The sequence below is a fragment of the Heptranchias perlo genome, chromosome 5, assembly GCF_035084215.1.
Source record: "Heptranchias perlo isolate sHepPer1 chromosome 5, sHepPer1.hap1, whole genome shotgun sequence".
NCBI classification, from domain to species: domain Eukaryota; kingdom Metazoa; phylum Chordata; class Chondrichthyes; order Hexanchiformes; family Hexanchidae; genus Heptranchias; species Heptranchias perlo.
In genome coordinates, this window is record NC_090329.1 from 124,182,152 (window position 1) to 124,200,670 (window position 18,519).

Consider the following 18,519-nt stretch of genomic DNA (forward strand, 5'->3'; position numbering starts at 1 on the left):
CAGCCAGCTCAGGCCAGTGACTGAATTCAGGTTACTTCAGTTCAAAAGTTGCTTTTGCCTGTGTGTCAGTAGCTGGGAATCTCAGGTTACTTCAGTTCAAAAGTTGCTTTTGCCTGTGTGTTAGCAGTTTGGAATAAACTCAGTAGTTTCTGCAGCCCCTGGCCAACAGCTCTTTGTTTGGCCTCTAGTCATCATGGACCAGTTACTGCAATGCATTTTGCCAGGTGCTGCGGGGGAGGGAAGTATGCAAAGGATTATTGGAATGGGTGAAAAAGTCCTGAAATGGCATTTCCACTCACTCTAATATCACTTACCAGTGATTTTGTCGTCTGTGTTGACATAGTGAAAGACTGAATTTGCAGTCGTGGTTTGGGATTATTGGAGAGTTTTTTGTTCTCGGAGCATATCCAGGAAAATCAAACTCTTAAGACCTTTATCGCTCCAGTTTAGTTCTCCTGGCTGTGTTTATATTCCCACCTGATTTCCAGTTCTCTGTAAGATGATGATTGGGAATATGGCAACCCGTTTTCTGGACAACAGAATCACGTTGTTACTAAGCTCTGGAATTCCCTCCCTAACCCTCTCTGCCTCTCCACCTCTCTCTCATTTAATTTGTCTTTAAAACTTACCTCTTTGACCAAGCTTTTGTTCACCTGTCCCAATATGTCTTTATGTGGCTCGGTGTCAAATTTTGTTTGATAATGCTCCCGTGAAGCTGCTTGGGACATTTTACTACGTTAAAGGTGCTGTTTAAATGCAAGTTGTCAGATGCATTAAATGATCTCTGTATGTTTCTCAGGCCAGAAGTCGAGCCTTTAGATCTGGTGACAGCTCATAAAACAAATTAAAAAGTGGGTCATCAATGCACTGATATTTGGGACTACTTTATATTTTCAAATTCAGCTGTTGGCAGAAGAATCGTGTGTTTGATGTTGGCTTCACTTTAGTAACACATTGGAGCCTTCAGAAGGAGTTGGTTAACCTGCTTAAAGATACCTATGAAATCTCTCCTAAAGTACACTGGGCTCCTAATACAGTTTAGCATTCGTTCTACAAACTATTCCCTTATACCTGTTCCATGTAAAACACAGAGCAATATTACTCTGAAGGTTGTATATACAGTGACACAGTCAGCATTAGCCCTTCATCTAGGTTTCTCAACAACAAAAACAGGCAGGCACTGATCCTTGATGCTGATCCTGGAGCCTCATAACAATTTATTTTGGTTCAATCCAGGACTCAGGTGGCGTATGTCCAATGAACAAGTCTCTTGCAACTGTGGGGCTCAGCTCAATGGCAGGTCTTCCTGTGACAAATGTCACTTTGGTTGAGTTGGTAGCAGTCTTGCCTCTAAAGGTTGTGGATCTGAGCCTCACTCCAGGAATTGAGCACTAAGTTAGTCCGACACTCCAGTGGAGTGCTGAGGGAACGCTACATTATCAATGGTGCTGTGTTCTGTTGAGATGTTAAATCAAGGTGTCATCTGCCTATCACGGTGCTTCAGGTGGATGTTAAAGATGCCATTACCTCCTATTGTTCGAAGTAGTGCAGAGGGCTCTCTTGGTTTCACTGCATGCCGGCCGAAGGAGCAGGCTGGTGCCCTACTCATGTGCTACTGACCGTCTCCTGCGCTGCTGGTATCCTATTCCTGTACTAGTGTCCTGCTTCTATACCAGTGCGCTGCTCCTGTGCTGCTAGTACAGTGGTCCTGTGCCAGTACCCCGCTCTTATGCTATTGGTCCTCTGCTCCTGTGCCAATGCACTGCTCCTGTGCTAGTGCCCTGCTCCTATGCTGTTAGTGCCCTGTTCCTGTGCCCAGTACTCTACTCCTGTGCCAGCATGCTGGTCCTGTGCTAGTGCCCTGCTCCTGTGCTGCTAGTGCCCTGTTCCTTGCTAGTACCCTAGTCTTATGCCAGTGTGCTGCTCCTGTGCCAGTGCCATGATTCTGTGCCAGTTCCCTGCTCCAGTGCTGCTGACCTGCTCCTGTTCTAGTGTCATGGAAACCAGATCCCAATAAGGAATCACTGCCTTCAAGAGAGGAGGGAAGGCGAGGGGAGGGGAGAAGATGCAGAGCATAACTGGCAAGAAAAGAGGAAAAAAACATGTAGCACCAGATGCAGTTGATTACAGAAAGATGCCACCTCCAATATGCACAATGGTGGGAGGTTTTTTTCATGTGTTTAGTGAAGTTTATGATTCTGCTGAAGCTAGCATACAAGGGAAAATTACCCCCTCTGTATATTGTTCACCCCTCTGTTTAGCCTAGTAACTTGATTTGTTTTAACAGCCGACCGTCCCCCTTTAAGTTTGGGTCATCAACGTGGCATTTGCCCAAGTTTTCTTGTGTTTTTAATCAGTCGCTCCGCACTGCAAGTTGTACTGTTTTATTATTTTTGTGTTTTGAGCATTGCTGTTCTGTGATGTGTTCAGGAGACTATGTTTGTTTATGTGAAAGCGATTTCCTGTGTGACAGCAATCCAATAAAAATAACAGCAAAATAAAGCTGCTTGAAAAATAGTTTTTCTTGCAGTTTGAGTCTGAGTAACCTAAGCAGGAGAGAGGAGTTGGAAGCTGCTTCCAGGGTGACTTCACCAGCTCTAATTTATAGCAAAAATCCATAACTTTCCTTCCAATGTTTTAATTTCCAGCTCTGAATTGTACCTGTTTAATGATGTACACAATTATAGGATGTCCGAAAACAATAGCCCAGAAATTAGGCTGTACGATAGTAGCATACAAATTATTGCAGCATTGATGTGTTCACATAAATCAACTCTGTCTGATATTGTAGAATTAGTCCACCCGGTATTGTAAAATTACTCTGCCCAGTAATGTAAAATTATTCTGCTCCGTATTGTGAAATTACTCCGCCCGGTATTGTAAAATTACTCTGCCCAGTAATGTAAAATTATTCTGCTAAGTATTGTGAAATTACTCTGACTGGTATTGTGAAATTACTCTGTGTGCTATTTTAACAGAGGCATTTACCCATTTATTTTAAGCTGGTTAATGGCTTCTTAAAAATAGTGGCTCAATTAATTTAATTCAAAGGCATTATGCCTCCATATGTTAATATCGCACGGTTTAAATTTTAGGCTGTGTTGTGCAGGTTTGTAATGAACCTGTCGTACTGCATTATGGGCAGAGCTTTCAACTTCGCCAGGGGCGATATCAGATCGGTCGCCTGTTATACACACCGCCCAATTTCCATGGAAAGTAATATCGGGCTATGTGTATAATGGGTGCCTGATCGATATCGGCCCCATCGAAGTTGAAAGTTTCAATGCATGTGCGGCTGTGCCATCCGGAACAGGAAGGAGAGTGGTCCTTACTGAATTGGTCTTGAAAGGGGCACTATAGTTGGTGACGCTGGGTAGGCAAGAGTTCCCGCTCCTATTTGCTATCCATTACTATAACGTGTGTGTAATTATAGGCTGATGTCAAGTGATGATAGAAATAGGCTTATCTTTGATTTCCAATCTCCCCTTCTCCTCTTCCCCCATGGTTGAATAGTCTGCTTTTGCTCACAATCTAGGCTCGTACATGAAAATAGTCACTTGGGTGCAGTTTCAGAGAGTTGCAACTGACCATGAGTCACTGCCTTCAGGAGAAATGGGGACAAAATTGGAGGGTGAGGGCGCTCCTACTTTACCCCACAGAGTGTGGAAGTCACTACCTCATTCAGTGCCCTTCCTCCTACCCCCAATGATAGAATGAATATTTTTGCATGGAACCAAACACCTGCAGGTACACTTTCAGGAACTGAGTTCATTGGGAGTGACTTGGAAATGAACTGTCAAACTGCACACAAAGTGTCAGCTCAATGGGTAGCACTCTTACCTCTGAGGTTGTGGGTTCAAGTCCTGCTTGAGCATATAACCTCGGCTGATATTTCAGAGCAGTACTGAGGGAGTGCTGCACTGTCTTTTGGATGAGATGTTAAACTGAGGCCCTGACTACCCTCTCAAGTGGATATAAAGGATCCCATGGCACTATTTCAAAGAAGAGTAGGGGAGTTCACCCCAGTGTCCAGGCCAATATTTATACCTCAGTCAACATCACTAAAACAGATTATCTGGTCATTTATCTCATTGCTGTTTGTGAGACCTTGCTATGTGCAAATTGGCTGCCACGTTTCCTACATTGCAACAGTGACTACACTTCAAAAGTACTTCATTGGCTGCAGAGTGCTTTGGGATGTCGTAAAAGGCACAAAATGAATTGAAATCTTTCTCTCTTGCACACAGCAGGCCTCACTGTGTTTGAGGTAAGAGTAACTGCCCTTGACCTGAAGGCAGCATTTGAACGAGTGTGGCACCAAGGAGCCCTAGTAAAATTGAGGTCAATGGGAATCAGGGGGAAAACTCTCCAGTGGCTGGAGTCATACCTAGCACAATTGGTAGTGGGTGTTGGAGGCCAATCATCTCAGCCCCAGGACATTGCTGCAGGAGTTCCTCAGGGCAGTGTCCCAAGCCCAACCATCTTCACCTGCTTCATCAATGACCTTCCCTCCATCGAAAGGTCAGAAATGGGGATGTTCGCTGATGATTGCAGAGTGTTCAGTTCAATTTGCAACACCTGAGATAATGAAGCAGTCTGTGCCCGCATGCAGCAAGACTTGGACAACATCCAGGCTTGGGCTCATAAGTGGCAAGTAACATTCGCGCCAGACAAGTGCCAGGCAATGACCAAGAGAGAGTCTAACCACCTCCCCTTGACATTCAACGGCATTACCATTGCCGAATCCCCCACCATCAACATCCTGGGGGTCACCATTGACCAGAAACTTAACTGGACCAGCCACATAAATACTGTGGCTACAAGAGCAGGTCAGAGGCTGGGTATTCTGCGGCAAGTGACTCACCTCCTGACTCCCCAAAGCCTTTCCACCATCTACAAGGCACAAGTCAGGAGTGTGATGGAATACTCTCCACTTGCCTGGACGAGTGCAGCTCCAACAACACTCCAGAGCTCAACACCATCCAGGACAAAGCAGCCCGCTTGATTGGCACCCCATCCACCACCCTAAACATTCACTCCCTTCATCACCGGCACACCGTGGCTGCAGCCTGTACCATCCACAGGATGCACTGCAGCAACTCGCCAAGGCTTCTTCGACAGCACCTCCCAAACCCGCGACCTCTACCACCTAGAAGGACAAGTGCAGCAGGCGCATGGGACCACCACCACCTGCATGTTCCCCTCCAAGTCACACACCATCCCGACTTGGAAATATATCTCCGTTCCTTCATCGTCGCTGGGTCAAAATCCTGGAACTCCCTACCTAACAACACTGTGGAAGAACCTTCACCACATGGACTGCAGCGATTCAAGAAGGAGGCTCACCACCACCTTCTCAAGGGCAATTAGGGATGGGCAATAAATGCTGGCCTTGCCAGCGACGCCCACATCCCATGAACGAATAAAAGAAAGTTCAGTTCCTGATGTTGAATGAAGACCACAAGAGTGTACCAATATTGCCATCTGGTGGATGTTTTATTGCATAGCATCAGATTGAAATTAAATACAATCCATACTATTGCCGATATAAGTAGAAGAATGCCATTACAGTCTGTTATCTTACCAGAGGAGTTAATGCATTTATTTTACATCAGTTCTGTCAAATGGCAGCTGCATTAAGTGTTTGTCCACCAATAATAGTTTCTAAGTTCCTGATGCATTTGTTAGACCCCTGTTGTGATCCCAGCTGGAACATGCAGGTTATATGGATATCAGGTGACAACAGGATGAGCTCAGCTGTAATATCTCCATGGTCAAACAGCCTGTTGACACTCAGTATCTAGGCTTACGCATGAAGAATGGGCATTTGGGTGAGGTACCAGAGTGCATGAAACTTTACTGCGGCAGGCCGGCACCCTCAGGAGAGGAGGGGAGAAAACGGAAAATGAGGTTAGGGAATTATAATTGTGAATAATAGTTAGAGAAATGTCTGATAAATGATCTGATATAGTCATATCTGTGGAAACGTAGTGACAGGGATATCATTGCGCTGTCTGCCGCACTTGAAATATCATCTTAGTTATCTGCTTGGCTTCCTTTTCACACATCATTATTTAAGACAAATACCTTGCCCTGTAATATATGTCAGCTGTCACTATGACTTTCAGTCACAACAATCATTTTGTATTTTCTCTGTTGTAGGTTGTATTTCCATTCATGTAATGAAATACCCCCAAGGGGCAATAAAGAAACATTTCCCATTTCTTTTATGTGCATACGAGTATTATCTATTTACGTATCTATCTATGTATCTGGCTATTTATCTATATATGTGAAAGGAATAATGGGAGACATGCAGAACAGAGTTGGAGACAGCAGAGGTTTACAGACAGAGGGAGAGAGAAATAGCGAGGGAAACGAGAGAGGTACAGAGAATGTTGCTCTTCTCCTCAAAAATGGAGACAGGTAGTCCAGGAATTTGTCGGCCAGATTGTCTCACTTCAGTTGTTAATAAACAATTGAGTTTGGATTTCCCTCCCATATATCGCCCGATTTCAAGCGGTACAGAGGTGCCACGTGTAAATGCCAGCGGGTCGGTGTGACTTCCTTCTCCACGTTATTTTCCTGCATTTCTGCTCCTATCTCACTCCCAGGATGCAATGCCACTACAAAGGTGGCATAATCAGGTGGAGTATGGTGTCGCAGAGGTGGGAGAGGACAGTGGGGGCCGTCGCTGAAACTTTGTTTGGAACCTGCAAATCAGTTCAAGACTGAAACCAACTAAGGATTACATGGGCTGTACAGTTTATTAACAAAGTTCTAGTGACTACTTTAGTATTTCTGCATGTTTTGAGGTCGCTGTGGACTTCCCTTTAGGAATCCCCTTGTAACTCTGTTGTGAGGAAGAGAATGACGAAGATATGGAGGACGAGAGGATGAAAGCCAGGAGTGTCCAGCATCATAGACGCTGTCAAAACTCTACCCACAGGTGCCCATACCACTGGGTATACAGACTGTACTCTGCCTGATTACACTGATTATTCCCTCTGGCTCGCTAAGAAAATCCCCCCCCCCCTGAGTGGGTGTATCTGGGCTGGTCCTCGAGTAAGTACGGTGCCATGAGAAGAAAATGTAACCAAGGAGTTGTGGAGCTGTAGGTGCCAGGCTGCTCTTCAAAACGATCATCATCTATCATCTTCTTGCAGAGCATCACCTAAGAAGGCTACAAAGTGGCTACTTTTGAGTGAATAGACTCTCACACGTGATTTTGAAGATGTAACCAAGCAAATGATAGGACACCTTTCAATAACATTGAACATCTGGGCACTGCAACAACTCTTGCATTGTAGACGATCCCTGGCATCACCAACCTGTTCCTGTTAGTTCACCTCCCAATTTCCCATCTCTCACTGCCTCTCCTGCATCTCTCCTGCAGGGGTGAAGAGCTTCCTCCTCATGCAGACCTCAGGGGTCGCAGTGTAGCCCTGGCTGTTTTTTGCCGATGATTGTGGACAACATTTTTCTTTGCAAAGAGAATATGGAGAAAGGCACCTGATTGGCACAACATTTAATTTCACCTAGGTATCTGCAGCCATTCCGTGGTAAGGATGCTATCAGGTGCAGACTAACAGCATTCACGCCTCATTTCAGCCTCACACTACCACCCCTAGTCTCAGGTACTGGGAGAATGCACTGGGAAAGAAGTGAGGTGCTTTGTGAATATTAAGTATCACGTTCTTTTAAAAGTAAATTAGATCGTTGCCTGAGAAAGAGGAATGTTAGAGGGTAAGGGGAGTGGGCAGGACAGTAGGATTAAACTAGATGGCTCTTGTGCAGAAAAACACTGGTGCAGAATTGGTAGGCAAATGGCTCGTTTCTGTGCTGTAATATTCTTTGAAGTGCAACAGGCACCTACTCCCTGAAAAATATCAAGCACGGAGACCTAAGCAGTCCAGTGCACCCCAATGTGGGAGGAGAGCTTGAAGGTCCTGGGAACGTGAGCACAAGCTGTACACTAGGTTCATTAGACCCACCCCCCAATGTCAATGCGAGTTAGGCCGCATTCTACTCTCTGAAGGCACTCAAGCCACACAGCACAAATTGGGCATTGGAGAAGATGCATCCCATCCCCATGTTGGATAATTGCCTGGTGTACCAGGTTGGATAATTGCCTGGCGCACCAGGCTGGATAATTGCCTGGCGTGCATCCAGCAGCCCTTCACTTACTGCTGGTGCCCAACATTGCAGTCCCGTCATTCTCAGCCCGTCAAGAGAGATGCACCCAAAGCATCTCAGAATTATGCAAATATGCTGACCCTGCTTTGTGCTGTGAGGTTAAGCCATTTCTGGACAGATTTGATATAGGGGCACGCTAGTTTCATTAGCAGTGCACACTTGAGGATGTGAGGCGGTTTGGGTGTGGTAATCACTGGAATATATTAACTGTTCCTCTGGCTCTTTCTCATGATTTACAGCAGTGTTGAAACAAGTAGCGGTTATATGAGTGGAGACTCCGCTGCACAAAGCAGTGCCAGGTCCTACAAACCACCTTCTTCTATTCTCAGGTAAGACCTTCATTTATAGTCTGCTGTCGACCTCTAACAGATCGTAGAATCATAGAATCTTACAACACAGAAGGAGGCCATTCAGCCCATTGTACCTGTGCCGGCTCCCTGTCCTTTTCCCATAGCCCTGCAAATGTTTTTCTTTTTAAGTATTTATCCAATTGCCCTTTGAAAGTTACTGTTGAACCTGCTTCCCTTCCAAGCAGTGCGTTCCAGATCATAGCAACTCGCTGAGTACAAAGATTTCTCCTCATCTCCCCTCTGGCTCTTTTGTCAACACGTGGTCGACACACAATACAGCACGTGACCCAAGTATTTGTTTTCATGTTCACTTTAAGCAGCCAAAATTGCGACAAATAGGACGTGTTGTTCACAAGCACTAGTTGCAGTTTTGACCAAGGCCGACTAATGAAAACAGTGCGCAAGTCTCCCGGGAGGATTCCACCTCACCTGTGCCAGTTCCCAATTCCCAACTCACAATGCTGCACATAGGGCGAGGGAGCAGTGCAGTCTGGAGGTCTACCTGCATCATTACGGGAACCAGCATAGGTGATCAGGGATCCTCCTGGTCAAGGATGAGCAACACTTTTAAGGTGTAAATCGGCACCAGCACCACGTTCGTGTTTTGCGTCAGAGGGCAGCATTTATGGATAGGAGGTGGAAAGAACCGGGAGGGAAAGGCCTGGGCTGGATTCAAAACCTCAGCTTGAGTCCGAGCAACTAAAGGCAAGGGTAACCGTAGCTGACCGCAAATCAATACATTACAATGAGTCAAGACAGTGGAGGAGAAGATTATTTATATGTGGTGCATAAAACATGTTTTAATTTTCTGGCATTATTATCTATGAACGCTAGCAGTGACCACAGCCAGCCCTAAGCTGTAATAGTGCAAAAATTACTCACCAGTGCTGCACAAAATAAATCTTTACAGTGCAGAGTAAACTTTTATGGTGTATTTAAGGGGAAGCTAGATAAGTACATGAAGGAGAAAGGAATAGAAGGTTATGCTGACAGGGTTAGATGAAGTAGGGTGGAGCATAAACACCAGCATAGAGCAGTTGGGCCGAATGGCCTGTTTCTGTGCTGTAAATTCTATGTAATTCTATGTAATTTATACAAACAGCAGCTAACAAAATAGCCCCAAGCAAACCAAAGTTATCCCAAGTTACCTAATAACAAATTCATCAACAAACCTCTGGAAAAATACTCTCCCCAGGCCCCTCACAAATTCACTCTCTAATTCCCAATTTACCCCCTGCCTTTAGCCCACCAGCTGTCTTGATATCCCAGCCACTGTCAACTTGCTTAACTCTTCCAGGCGTCAGAAAATTGGTGAAAGGGCAGAGAAGGTCGACCAGCTTCTATGAAAGAGAAAGAAGCTGGGGTAGAGTTATCAACCCTCCAGGACTGTCCTGGAGTCTCCAGGAATTGAAGATTAATCTCTAGGACACTGCTGCGAGCAATAGGAGAAAAATCAGAGGGGCATTAAACAAAATTGTTTGTTTTTCATTTTCTTCAAACACTTTCATTTATTAGTTATAAAAATATTAGAGATGGGGAAAGATGGCTGTTTGACTAACAGTCAACATGAATCCGATTGGGTAATAACGTCTATTCCCTTTCCAATTGGCCTTGGGAAAGCAGTGACGCCCGGAGGATGGACCAATGGCAGGATTGTGGGGGCGGGGTGGTTCGAGGCGGGAGGTCATGTGATGAAACCTCCAGGAATACACCCGACCAGAGTTGGCGACCCTACCCTGGACCCTGATGAAGGTTCCCACCCAAATCATTCATCTGACCGTGGCTTCTCCCACACTAGATTTAGTGGGGTGCTACTGGGCTCCCCACAAGCTTGTCTCAATCAACTAGCAGCAAATCCAAAACTAAATTGACTGGGGCCGACAGCTGGGTTGATCCAGTGAGAAACAGCAGCTTATAAAAGCAGGCTGTTATCTTCTCAGGGGCTGATGGATTGGCTGTACATTTCCAGCACTTCCTGCACAGGAAGTTGTTGCATTCCACTTGTGAAGACCTGAATCACCCTGAGTTCCGTAGTCCCTCTCACTCCAGGAATAAACGTTACATCCAGTGGCTTCATGTGCTCACTACCACTTCTTTAATTCATTTACTTTGGCTGAAAGTGACAGACTTTTTTGAGTTTTGGTTTTAATGTTTATATATGTGCCAATCATCTCCCCCAGATTGCCTTCAAGCCTCGACTCATCCATTCCCCTGACCGGTGACGGACAGACCGATGCTGACATTTTGGCATTCGTTCGAGCAAGACAAAACCTCATGCAGAAGAAAGGTGAGACCAAAGAGTGGGTGAAACTCTCAGGGGGAGGGGAGGGGAAGAGAGGGGGATAGGAGCCACACACAGTTCCTGGGCCGACAAAATGCACGGGTTGTTCATTGCAATGTAACGTGCTCACCTGCGACCTCCGGCGCGGACACTACCCAAAGTAAGCAGGGTCAGCGGGAGGTCGCCCAATTTGAATAAACCGAGCTGACGCCCACACCACTAGGGGCAAGTCACAGGTACCGGCCAGAGGGAGGAGGCCGTAAAATGCAACAGGTGCTGGATCTCAGTGGGGCACTGAGACACCGCCCCCACCCACTCCACATTGATCTTCACTGGTCCAGGCCACAACCCAGACCTGAACCCCCCCACCCCTCCCTCCCAGGCGGGATCCACTTATGCCGAACGACAGGCCAGAATACTTAGTCTCATTCGTTCTACCAGGAGCTCCCAGGGATGGCCAGGACCCTGCGTATCCGGAGTCCCGCCACGCAGGGGAGCGCTGGAAGGGCCGTGGATTTTCAGCCCCCTCTGACAATTTGCATAATTCAACCTGTTTGTTTTACAGTAACAGTCCTAACATCAGCTGACAGTCTCTCACTAAATTAATGTCATGCTGAAAATAACTGCATATGGACTGCATGACCATGATTTCTCGCAATGTGCTGCCGGTAATATCTATTCTAAAATGCTGGAAGATGTACAAAATAGCGTTTTTAAAAAATCAAAAATTAAACCCCACACCACCCCTGCAAAACAAATCAATCCCCCTCTGACATTATACAGGTCTGTGTAGGCCCCTACAGTCTGATATTGCCCACTCCCCAGTAAATATTTCATTAAAAAGGCCCTGCAGTCTATCTGTACCACAATCTCCTGTACCTCCAGCCCATCTCACAACAATGTGCTTTGAATGAATTTCTAATGTATATTTGACAGGCGTTGCTCTTGCCTCCATAGCAATTTTGTTTGCCTTGCCCGCTAGTTTTTAGAGCAGTTCAGATTGTTAGCTTAGCAAATCGCAATTCAGTTTGTTCCCTTATCCATTCACAGTTGAATTGCGATTTGCCATATCAAATCACAGTTGAGTAAGTTAGCTTAGCAAAATTAAAATTGTCCTGTCAGAGTGGCAGGCAAAAAATACCCTAAAATATTGTTTTATATTTGTGTGTATTGGGGTGATTTGGAATTTTTTGTTTAAATCTGAAAAATTCTTTACACCCACATCTGAATTTTCCATTTGCCCAGCTGATATCTGCCTGTGGACAGATGGTGTTATCACTAGTGTGGTTCAGTGCTTTGTTATCTAATCAGTCACGAGCTGCCAGCACTCAGTAAACAGTGGCTTGTGTGATTACAGGTACGACAAATTTCAAACAGGTAACAGACATATCAAAAGGCAGAAGAAGTCGACATTTCTTTTGAATTTGAGGGATTTTTTTCTCCATTCCCTGTTCTTCCCGCCCTTGGTCAACAATCCGCCCTTGGGGAGAGGTAAATGGGGTCTTTTAGCGAACATATTGGCTCCCAGGTGACTTGCCTGCTGTTAGATGTTTGGAGCCATGTCGATGCTCTGTAATCCTATATCTGAACTGGACATGTCAACAACAACAACATGCATTTATATAGCACCTTTAATATAATAAAACGTCCCAAGGCGCTTCACAGGAGCGTAATGAGACAAAAATTGACATTGATGCAAAGAAGGAGACATTAGGACAGGTGAGGTCAATGGGGTAGGTTTTAAGAAGCAGGAAGAGGTATAGGGATGGAATTCCAGAGCTTAGACAGCTGAAGGCACGGCCGCCAATGGTGGGGCGAGAGAAGTGGGGGATGCACGAGGACAGAGTTGGAGGAAAGCAGAGATCTCAGACAATTGTAGGACTGGAGGAGGGTAAAGAGATAGGGAGAGGTGAGGCCATGGAGGGATTTGAACACGAGGATGTGAATTTTAAAATCGAGGCGTTACTGGACTGGGAGCCAATGTAGGTCAGCCAATGTAGGTCAGCGAATACAGGGGTAATGAGTGAATGGGACTTGGTGTGAGTTAGGATATGGGCTGCAAAGTTTTGAATGAGCTTAAGTTTATGAAGGATGGAAGATGGGAGGCCGGCCAAGAGAGCATTGGATTGGACAAGTCTGGAGACAACAAAAGCATGGATGAGGGTCTCAGCAGCAGATGGGCTGAGGCAGAGGCTGAGACAGGCAATGTTACGAAGGTGGAAGTAGGTCTTTGTGATGGAGAGGATATGTCCAAGATATTTCATGGCACTGTTGATTAATCAGCCAGCTCAGCCCACTAAAGGGAGGGGTAGACCTATCACTGGAGGCTGGGATTCCTCCTGCTCAACTCCAAGTTTAAGTCAATGCCCAGATAAATAGGGTGGTCCTGGCTGGACAGGTAGCAAGAAGCTTATTGGTGCTAATGTTGATGAGCTGTGTTGCTTTAACTGGTTAAATTGCAGCAATATCCCATTTCACACTTGAGAGTCCCTAAGCCTTGTCTCTGCCAGCCTTTGCTTAAGCTGTCTTCTCTTAGGTAAATAGGGATGTCTCTGTGGAGAGAGTATGTACTCCACATCAGACAAACAGAAACTCTCCCTGTGTAGATTCTACGTAGTTTGATGTGGAGACTCTTAAACATTATAATGATGGGTTTCCTTTTGTCTCAAGGATCCAGCTGACGAAGAAAAAGAAAAATTCTTGGGACTGGACTTTGTACCAGCTGAGTGTAGATGAGTGACTTGCAGCCAGAGCTTTCCCTTAACGGGCCCATGGTGACTCTGGCCCCTCCCTCTTTTTTTGGGGAAGTGCCTGGTTTTTGTTTTGCACCCACCCGTGACCAGCAGCTGAGATGAGAAACTTGTCAAGGGGAAGGAATCACAAGTTTGCCAGTGCAGGCAGCCACAGGGCTTGCAGCCAAGTACAGTCCACACTTCCACAGACCCTACTCCATTCATTCCATCTGCTGACAGAAGGTTTTGTATAAATTTTCCATGATCCCCAAAGATGATTGAGCAAAACTCCACAATATTGAACCATGGTCTGCTGTTCTCCATACAACAACCTTCTCCCTTGCTCTGCCTTTAGCAGTATGGAGACCTTCTACGTCCCCATTCAATTGTTTCGGTCTCTATTTATCCCTATAACCCAATAGATATTGATCCAGCTCTTTTGTAACAGTTCATTTTCTCAGCCCTAATTGGTCTTGTTGATTATGATGTGGGCAAAGAGTTAATTGAGATATATGACTGTCACTGTACATGTTATACTGTAGGCCGTGGAGTTTCCACCGGGGCGTAATCGGAAAAAACCTGGGCACAACGCGATAAAGACCGCCGAAAGGGCGCAATCGGCAGAAACTCGCCATCCTGACCTGGGAGGGGGTGGCCAGTTTTGTGGGTGGGGACAGCTTCGGGAAAATGGCCTTTTGTGCCAGCGTAAAAGATCGCGGATACTCGGGTGTAAGGTGGTTGTGGGCGCAACTCACTCACGCTTAAAATTCCGTGATCTTTCGCTCTATTTCATTCGATTCCGCCCAGATTAAGCTAATATCTGGGTGGCTATCATACAGAAACTCCAAGCCCAGGTTTTGTCCAGAGTACATACTTTTTATGCTCTGGAGAAAGTGGCTGTTGTTATAGACGGCCTGAGAAGCAAGGGCATTAAGGTGTGCAAAGTGACAGAGGGCATGTAATAGAGCTGCAGAAAGTGCATATTAAGCAGTTAGCCAGAAACAAGCTCCTCAAACAAGAGACATTCACAGTGACCTGCACAACAAGGCTATGTTACACAGGAGAGGAAAATTACAGATACTTAATTCAGTGTAAGCTTCACTGAAAACTGTGACCTTTCTTGTTGCACAGCATTTTACATCATCCAAACCCTTTTACAGTGGCCTTTCAAATGGAGATTTCTGAATTCATTCCATTTAGTGCTGAAATTAAGTCACTCTTCTGCTAATATCTTGAAACAGTGTTGGAGATCACTATCCAAAAGCTAAAAAGATCACACTCAACTCAGCAAATCTTCTCTATGCACTGCTTTTACCACATTGGTTCATGCATTTGCGACGAGTTCTTGGTCCATTATTTTAACTAAGTCATTAACTCATTTATTTTAAATGAGTTAAATATTTAGTTAAAATTGTTAGCCCTTTAAAATAAATGGGATAATGACAGTTAAAATATTAACTCATTAAAATAAACTGCCTAAATATGTAGTTAAAATAGATAGCCCACTCATTTTAACAGGAATTTAAAATAAGCAAATTAGTAACTTTGTTAAAATAATACACTAGAATTTGATGGAAATGCATTAACCAGTGCACTAAAAATATCTCACAGAGGAGTTTAAACCTCAGTCTCAACACCTGCTCTCAGCAGAGTATGGTCTATTGGATTGCAGCACTAAGAAGTTCATTCTTGTTCTGTTTTATTTGTAACAATTGTGTAAAACCTCGTCCAGCAAATAATTAGAAAGAAAAAGCAGCATTTTGAATCAAATCTGTGTGATATTACACAGATCATATATGTATGTATGTATGTATGTAATAGGGAAAGTTACTTTCGCCATAGAGAATAAGGAAAAGACTTCATATGTACTCTCTCTCTCTCTCTCTCTCTATATATATATATATATATAGATAGATAGATAGATAGATAGATAGATAGAGAACATATGAAGTCTTTTCCTTATTCTCTATGGCGAAAGTAACTTTCCCTATTACATACATACATACATATATTATATATATATATATACTTGTCCTCTCTCTTGACTCTCCTGGAGCAAACCACATAAAAACAGGACAAACTAATTTGACTTTAGTTGCTGTGAGAGTATCAGAGAGCTTACTAAGTTTCAATTTTGACTCCAGCTGCAGGAGGTGAGAGGCCAGTCTTGAAGGAGACTGCATCACTTAGGCTGTAAGGTTATTTATTTATAAAGGGGACCAATCCCAGAAATTTTGTCTTCCTCACGCTTCCTTGTTCTCCTTTGCAGCTTGTACCATCTGTGGCTGGGCAAGCGACCCAGCTCCCGAGGTTCAGTTATTTCCCACTTTGAAAGCAACTACTAGAAGGTGGTAGGGGATAACTCTGCCTCACTCTCTATCTCTTTCTCTCTGGGTGAGATGACTGCAATGAGAAACTTAGCTTGTGAGGGAGTCGCAAAGACTGTGCATTCCTCACTCCTCTGTGGTGCAGCAGGTCACCTGAAGACACTGTCAGTGGGGAAATGTTCCAACAAGCTATTCTAACTGTAACATCGCTTAAAACTGTACTAGAATCTAAACGTCGCTGTTGTTCCCCATGTGGACCCGGCTGGGTTCAGGCTGATACCGGCTGGAAAGATAAGGAGTATAGGTTCCAGAGAGAGAAACAGATTGAGCATCAGGAAAACTCTCACTGCTCTCCTGTGCCTCCTGGTGGTCAGTAATAGAGCAGCGTCCTTCCTGGGGCAAGCAAGTCACTTGCCTGCCTTCCCTGTGGAGGAAATATTGTAGAAGGAGGGGGGAACTAATAAATGGGGCTGGAAAATAATTTATAAAATGGGAGAGAGATTTAAAAATAGCAATTTGAGGCATCGATTCTCCAATCAAAGTGAAAAAAACCTCAAAAGCAATCCATACAAATGCTGACCCTAATAAAATTATTTTATTTTGCAGGTCAGAGAAATAAATAGCTCCCGGTGGAGTTCAAGACTGTTCAACAGTAATTAATGCTTGAAAGGCTCCAGGACGCTGCATTCAGACTTCAGAATCAGGGGAAGAACAACATTTTATAACTGTTATTGAATGTGTTTGAAAAAGGAATAGGCTGCGATTTTTCTGTAAACCTTCTGCCTATGCGTTATAATGGAGAGTTCGCCATCACAACTCCTTTTTAAGAATCAAATAGTCGCAGAGACTTATTACTGACCATCCGCAGCATCTCCTTCAGTGTACCCTTCCTCCTACAATCTACAGGCTTTGAAATCCAAGCCATCTAATACATCTTGATTCCTTGCTGCTCTTTTCACACTTGATGGTGTCCTGTTCTGTAGGCCTTTGGCCCTTAGTTTCCTCATCCTTTTCTTAATCTGTGCCTTTCCGTGCCTTTTTGCGGATGATGAGCACTGATGATGTCACTGTCAACAGAACTATCACGGAAATGATGTTTGGTACGGTAGCCTACAGTGGACTTGTTGAGCTTACCGGTTAGTACTGGATTGGCAACTCAGCAGTAGTGAGTTTAAATCCCGCCATAGCAAGTTGTGAAATTGAAATAGGGGCCATAAATATAAGATAGTCACAAATAAATCCAACAAAGAATTCAGGAGAAAAAACTTCTTTACCCAGAGAGTGGTTAGAAGGTGGAACTCGCTACCACATGGAGTAGTTGAGATGAATACCATCGATGCATTTAAGGGGAAGCTAGATAATTACATGAGGGAGAAAGGAATAGAAGGATACTCTGATAGGGTGAGCTGAAGTAGGGTGGGAGGAGGCTCGAGTGGAGTATAAACACCGGCATAGACCAGTTGGACCTGATCCCTGCTGGCAAAGCACATCTGTGGATGTTGAATGAAGATAGAATTGGGCTCAGCAGTGATTCCCCTGTGGTTAAGTAGCCTGCTGAATACTTATTCTATAGGTTCATGGATGAATAATGGCCACTTGGATGAGATACCAGAAGGCACCCGTGGAACCCTATCCCATAATTAGCGGAGGTGTGAAAATTGACAATTAGCTCAAGCTGAAGCATCATGGTCTACTGAATCGGAAATGTTGATTCTTTCAATTCTTCATGTATCTCTCACAAGTCACCCTTATTTACATCCTCAGCAATTGACATTTTTGGTTGCAAAAATCCTCAGACTCCATGATCCCCCCGACCCCCCGGTCGAACTCCCACATCTCTATTGCTAGTGATGTCTCTGAGAAGCTCGATCTCCTCTTTCTTTTCCCCTCAACAACAGATAAAAGTCTAGAGAACTCAAGGTTGTGCAAGACTGGAGGACTGCTGTTCTGCCTGGAGATGTTCTTTCTAGCAACCCTCACACTGCTGAACAAGATACCAGAAAAAGCTTGTCATCTGCCTTCCATCACCTCCAGCCTGCAGCTTCCCTCTGATAGAACCATCCTTGACCCTCTCTATTGGGTGTATTTCCTCTCCCATAAGAAATATGCCCTCCTGCACACCCTACCCTCTCCCTACAATCTTGACTTTGTTGAAATCAGGATTGACTCCAGAGCTATAGAACTCCACACCTCCCTCAATCTTTCCTTCCTCCTTCAGGTTTTTAAAGTCCAATCTTGGCATCACCTAATTACAACTTCCTGACATCTCTTTATTTGTGCTCCTTTTAACCATAGCTCTTCAAACTCGGATTGTCAATTTAAAATTGTCAGCCTCAATGTCAGTTGTTCACTGTGTATGCTAAAAGTTTCCACCAAAAACACTGAAATAAACAAAAAGGATACTAACGTTAATGAGAATTTTTATTTTTGTAGCTAAGTTTTAGAAGGAGTTCTGACCATCATTTTTTAATCTGTGAATAAATAAGTCTTTTTCTCAAGTTTTTGAACCTTTAATGATGTAAGATCTCAACAGTTGTGAAGTGGTCTACAACATAAATCAGAGTTTACAACCAGGATCTGCACACCTTCTTATAGCATCTGGAGCAGTCTTCTGCCTTCCTTTGCCGGCAGTA

General features: G+C 44.5%; 1 protein-coding gene across 3 annotated transcripts in view; it reads left to right on the forward strand.

Moving 5' to 3' along the window:
• kif6 (kinesin family member 6) overlaps positions 1-18,298 on the forward strand; it is a 489,217-nt gene extending 470,919 nt beyond the window's left edge. For 2 of the 3 annotated variants that reach the window (XM_067985160.1, XM_067985163.1), the window contains exons 20-22: positions 8,436-8,525; positions 10,727-10,833; positions 16,493-18,298. In XM_067985160.1, coding sequence (XP_067841261.1) covers positions 8,436-8,525; positions 10,727-10,833; positions 16,493-16,509 — 214 coding nt within the window. In that variant the 3' untranslated portion in view covers positions 16,510-18,298. The remainder of the gene's footprint in view (positions 1-8,435; positions 8,526-10,726; positions 10,834-16,492) is intronic. The other variant, XM_067985162.1, reaches the window with a different exon arrangement.
• The last annotated feature ends 221 nt before the right edge of the window (positions 18,299-18,519 follow it).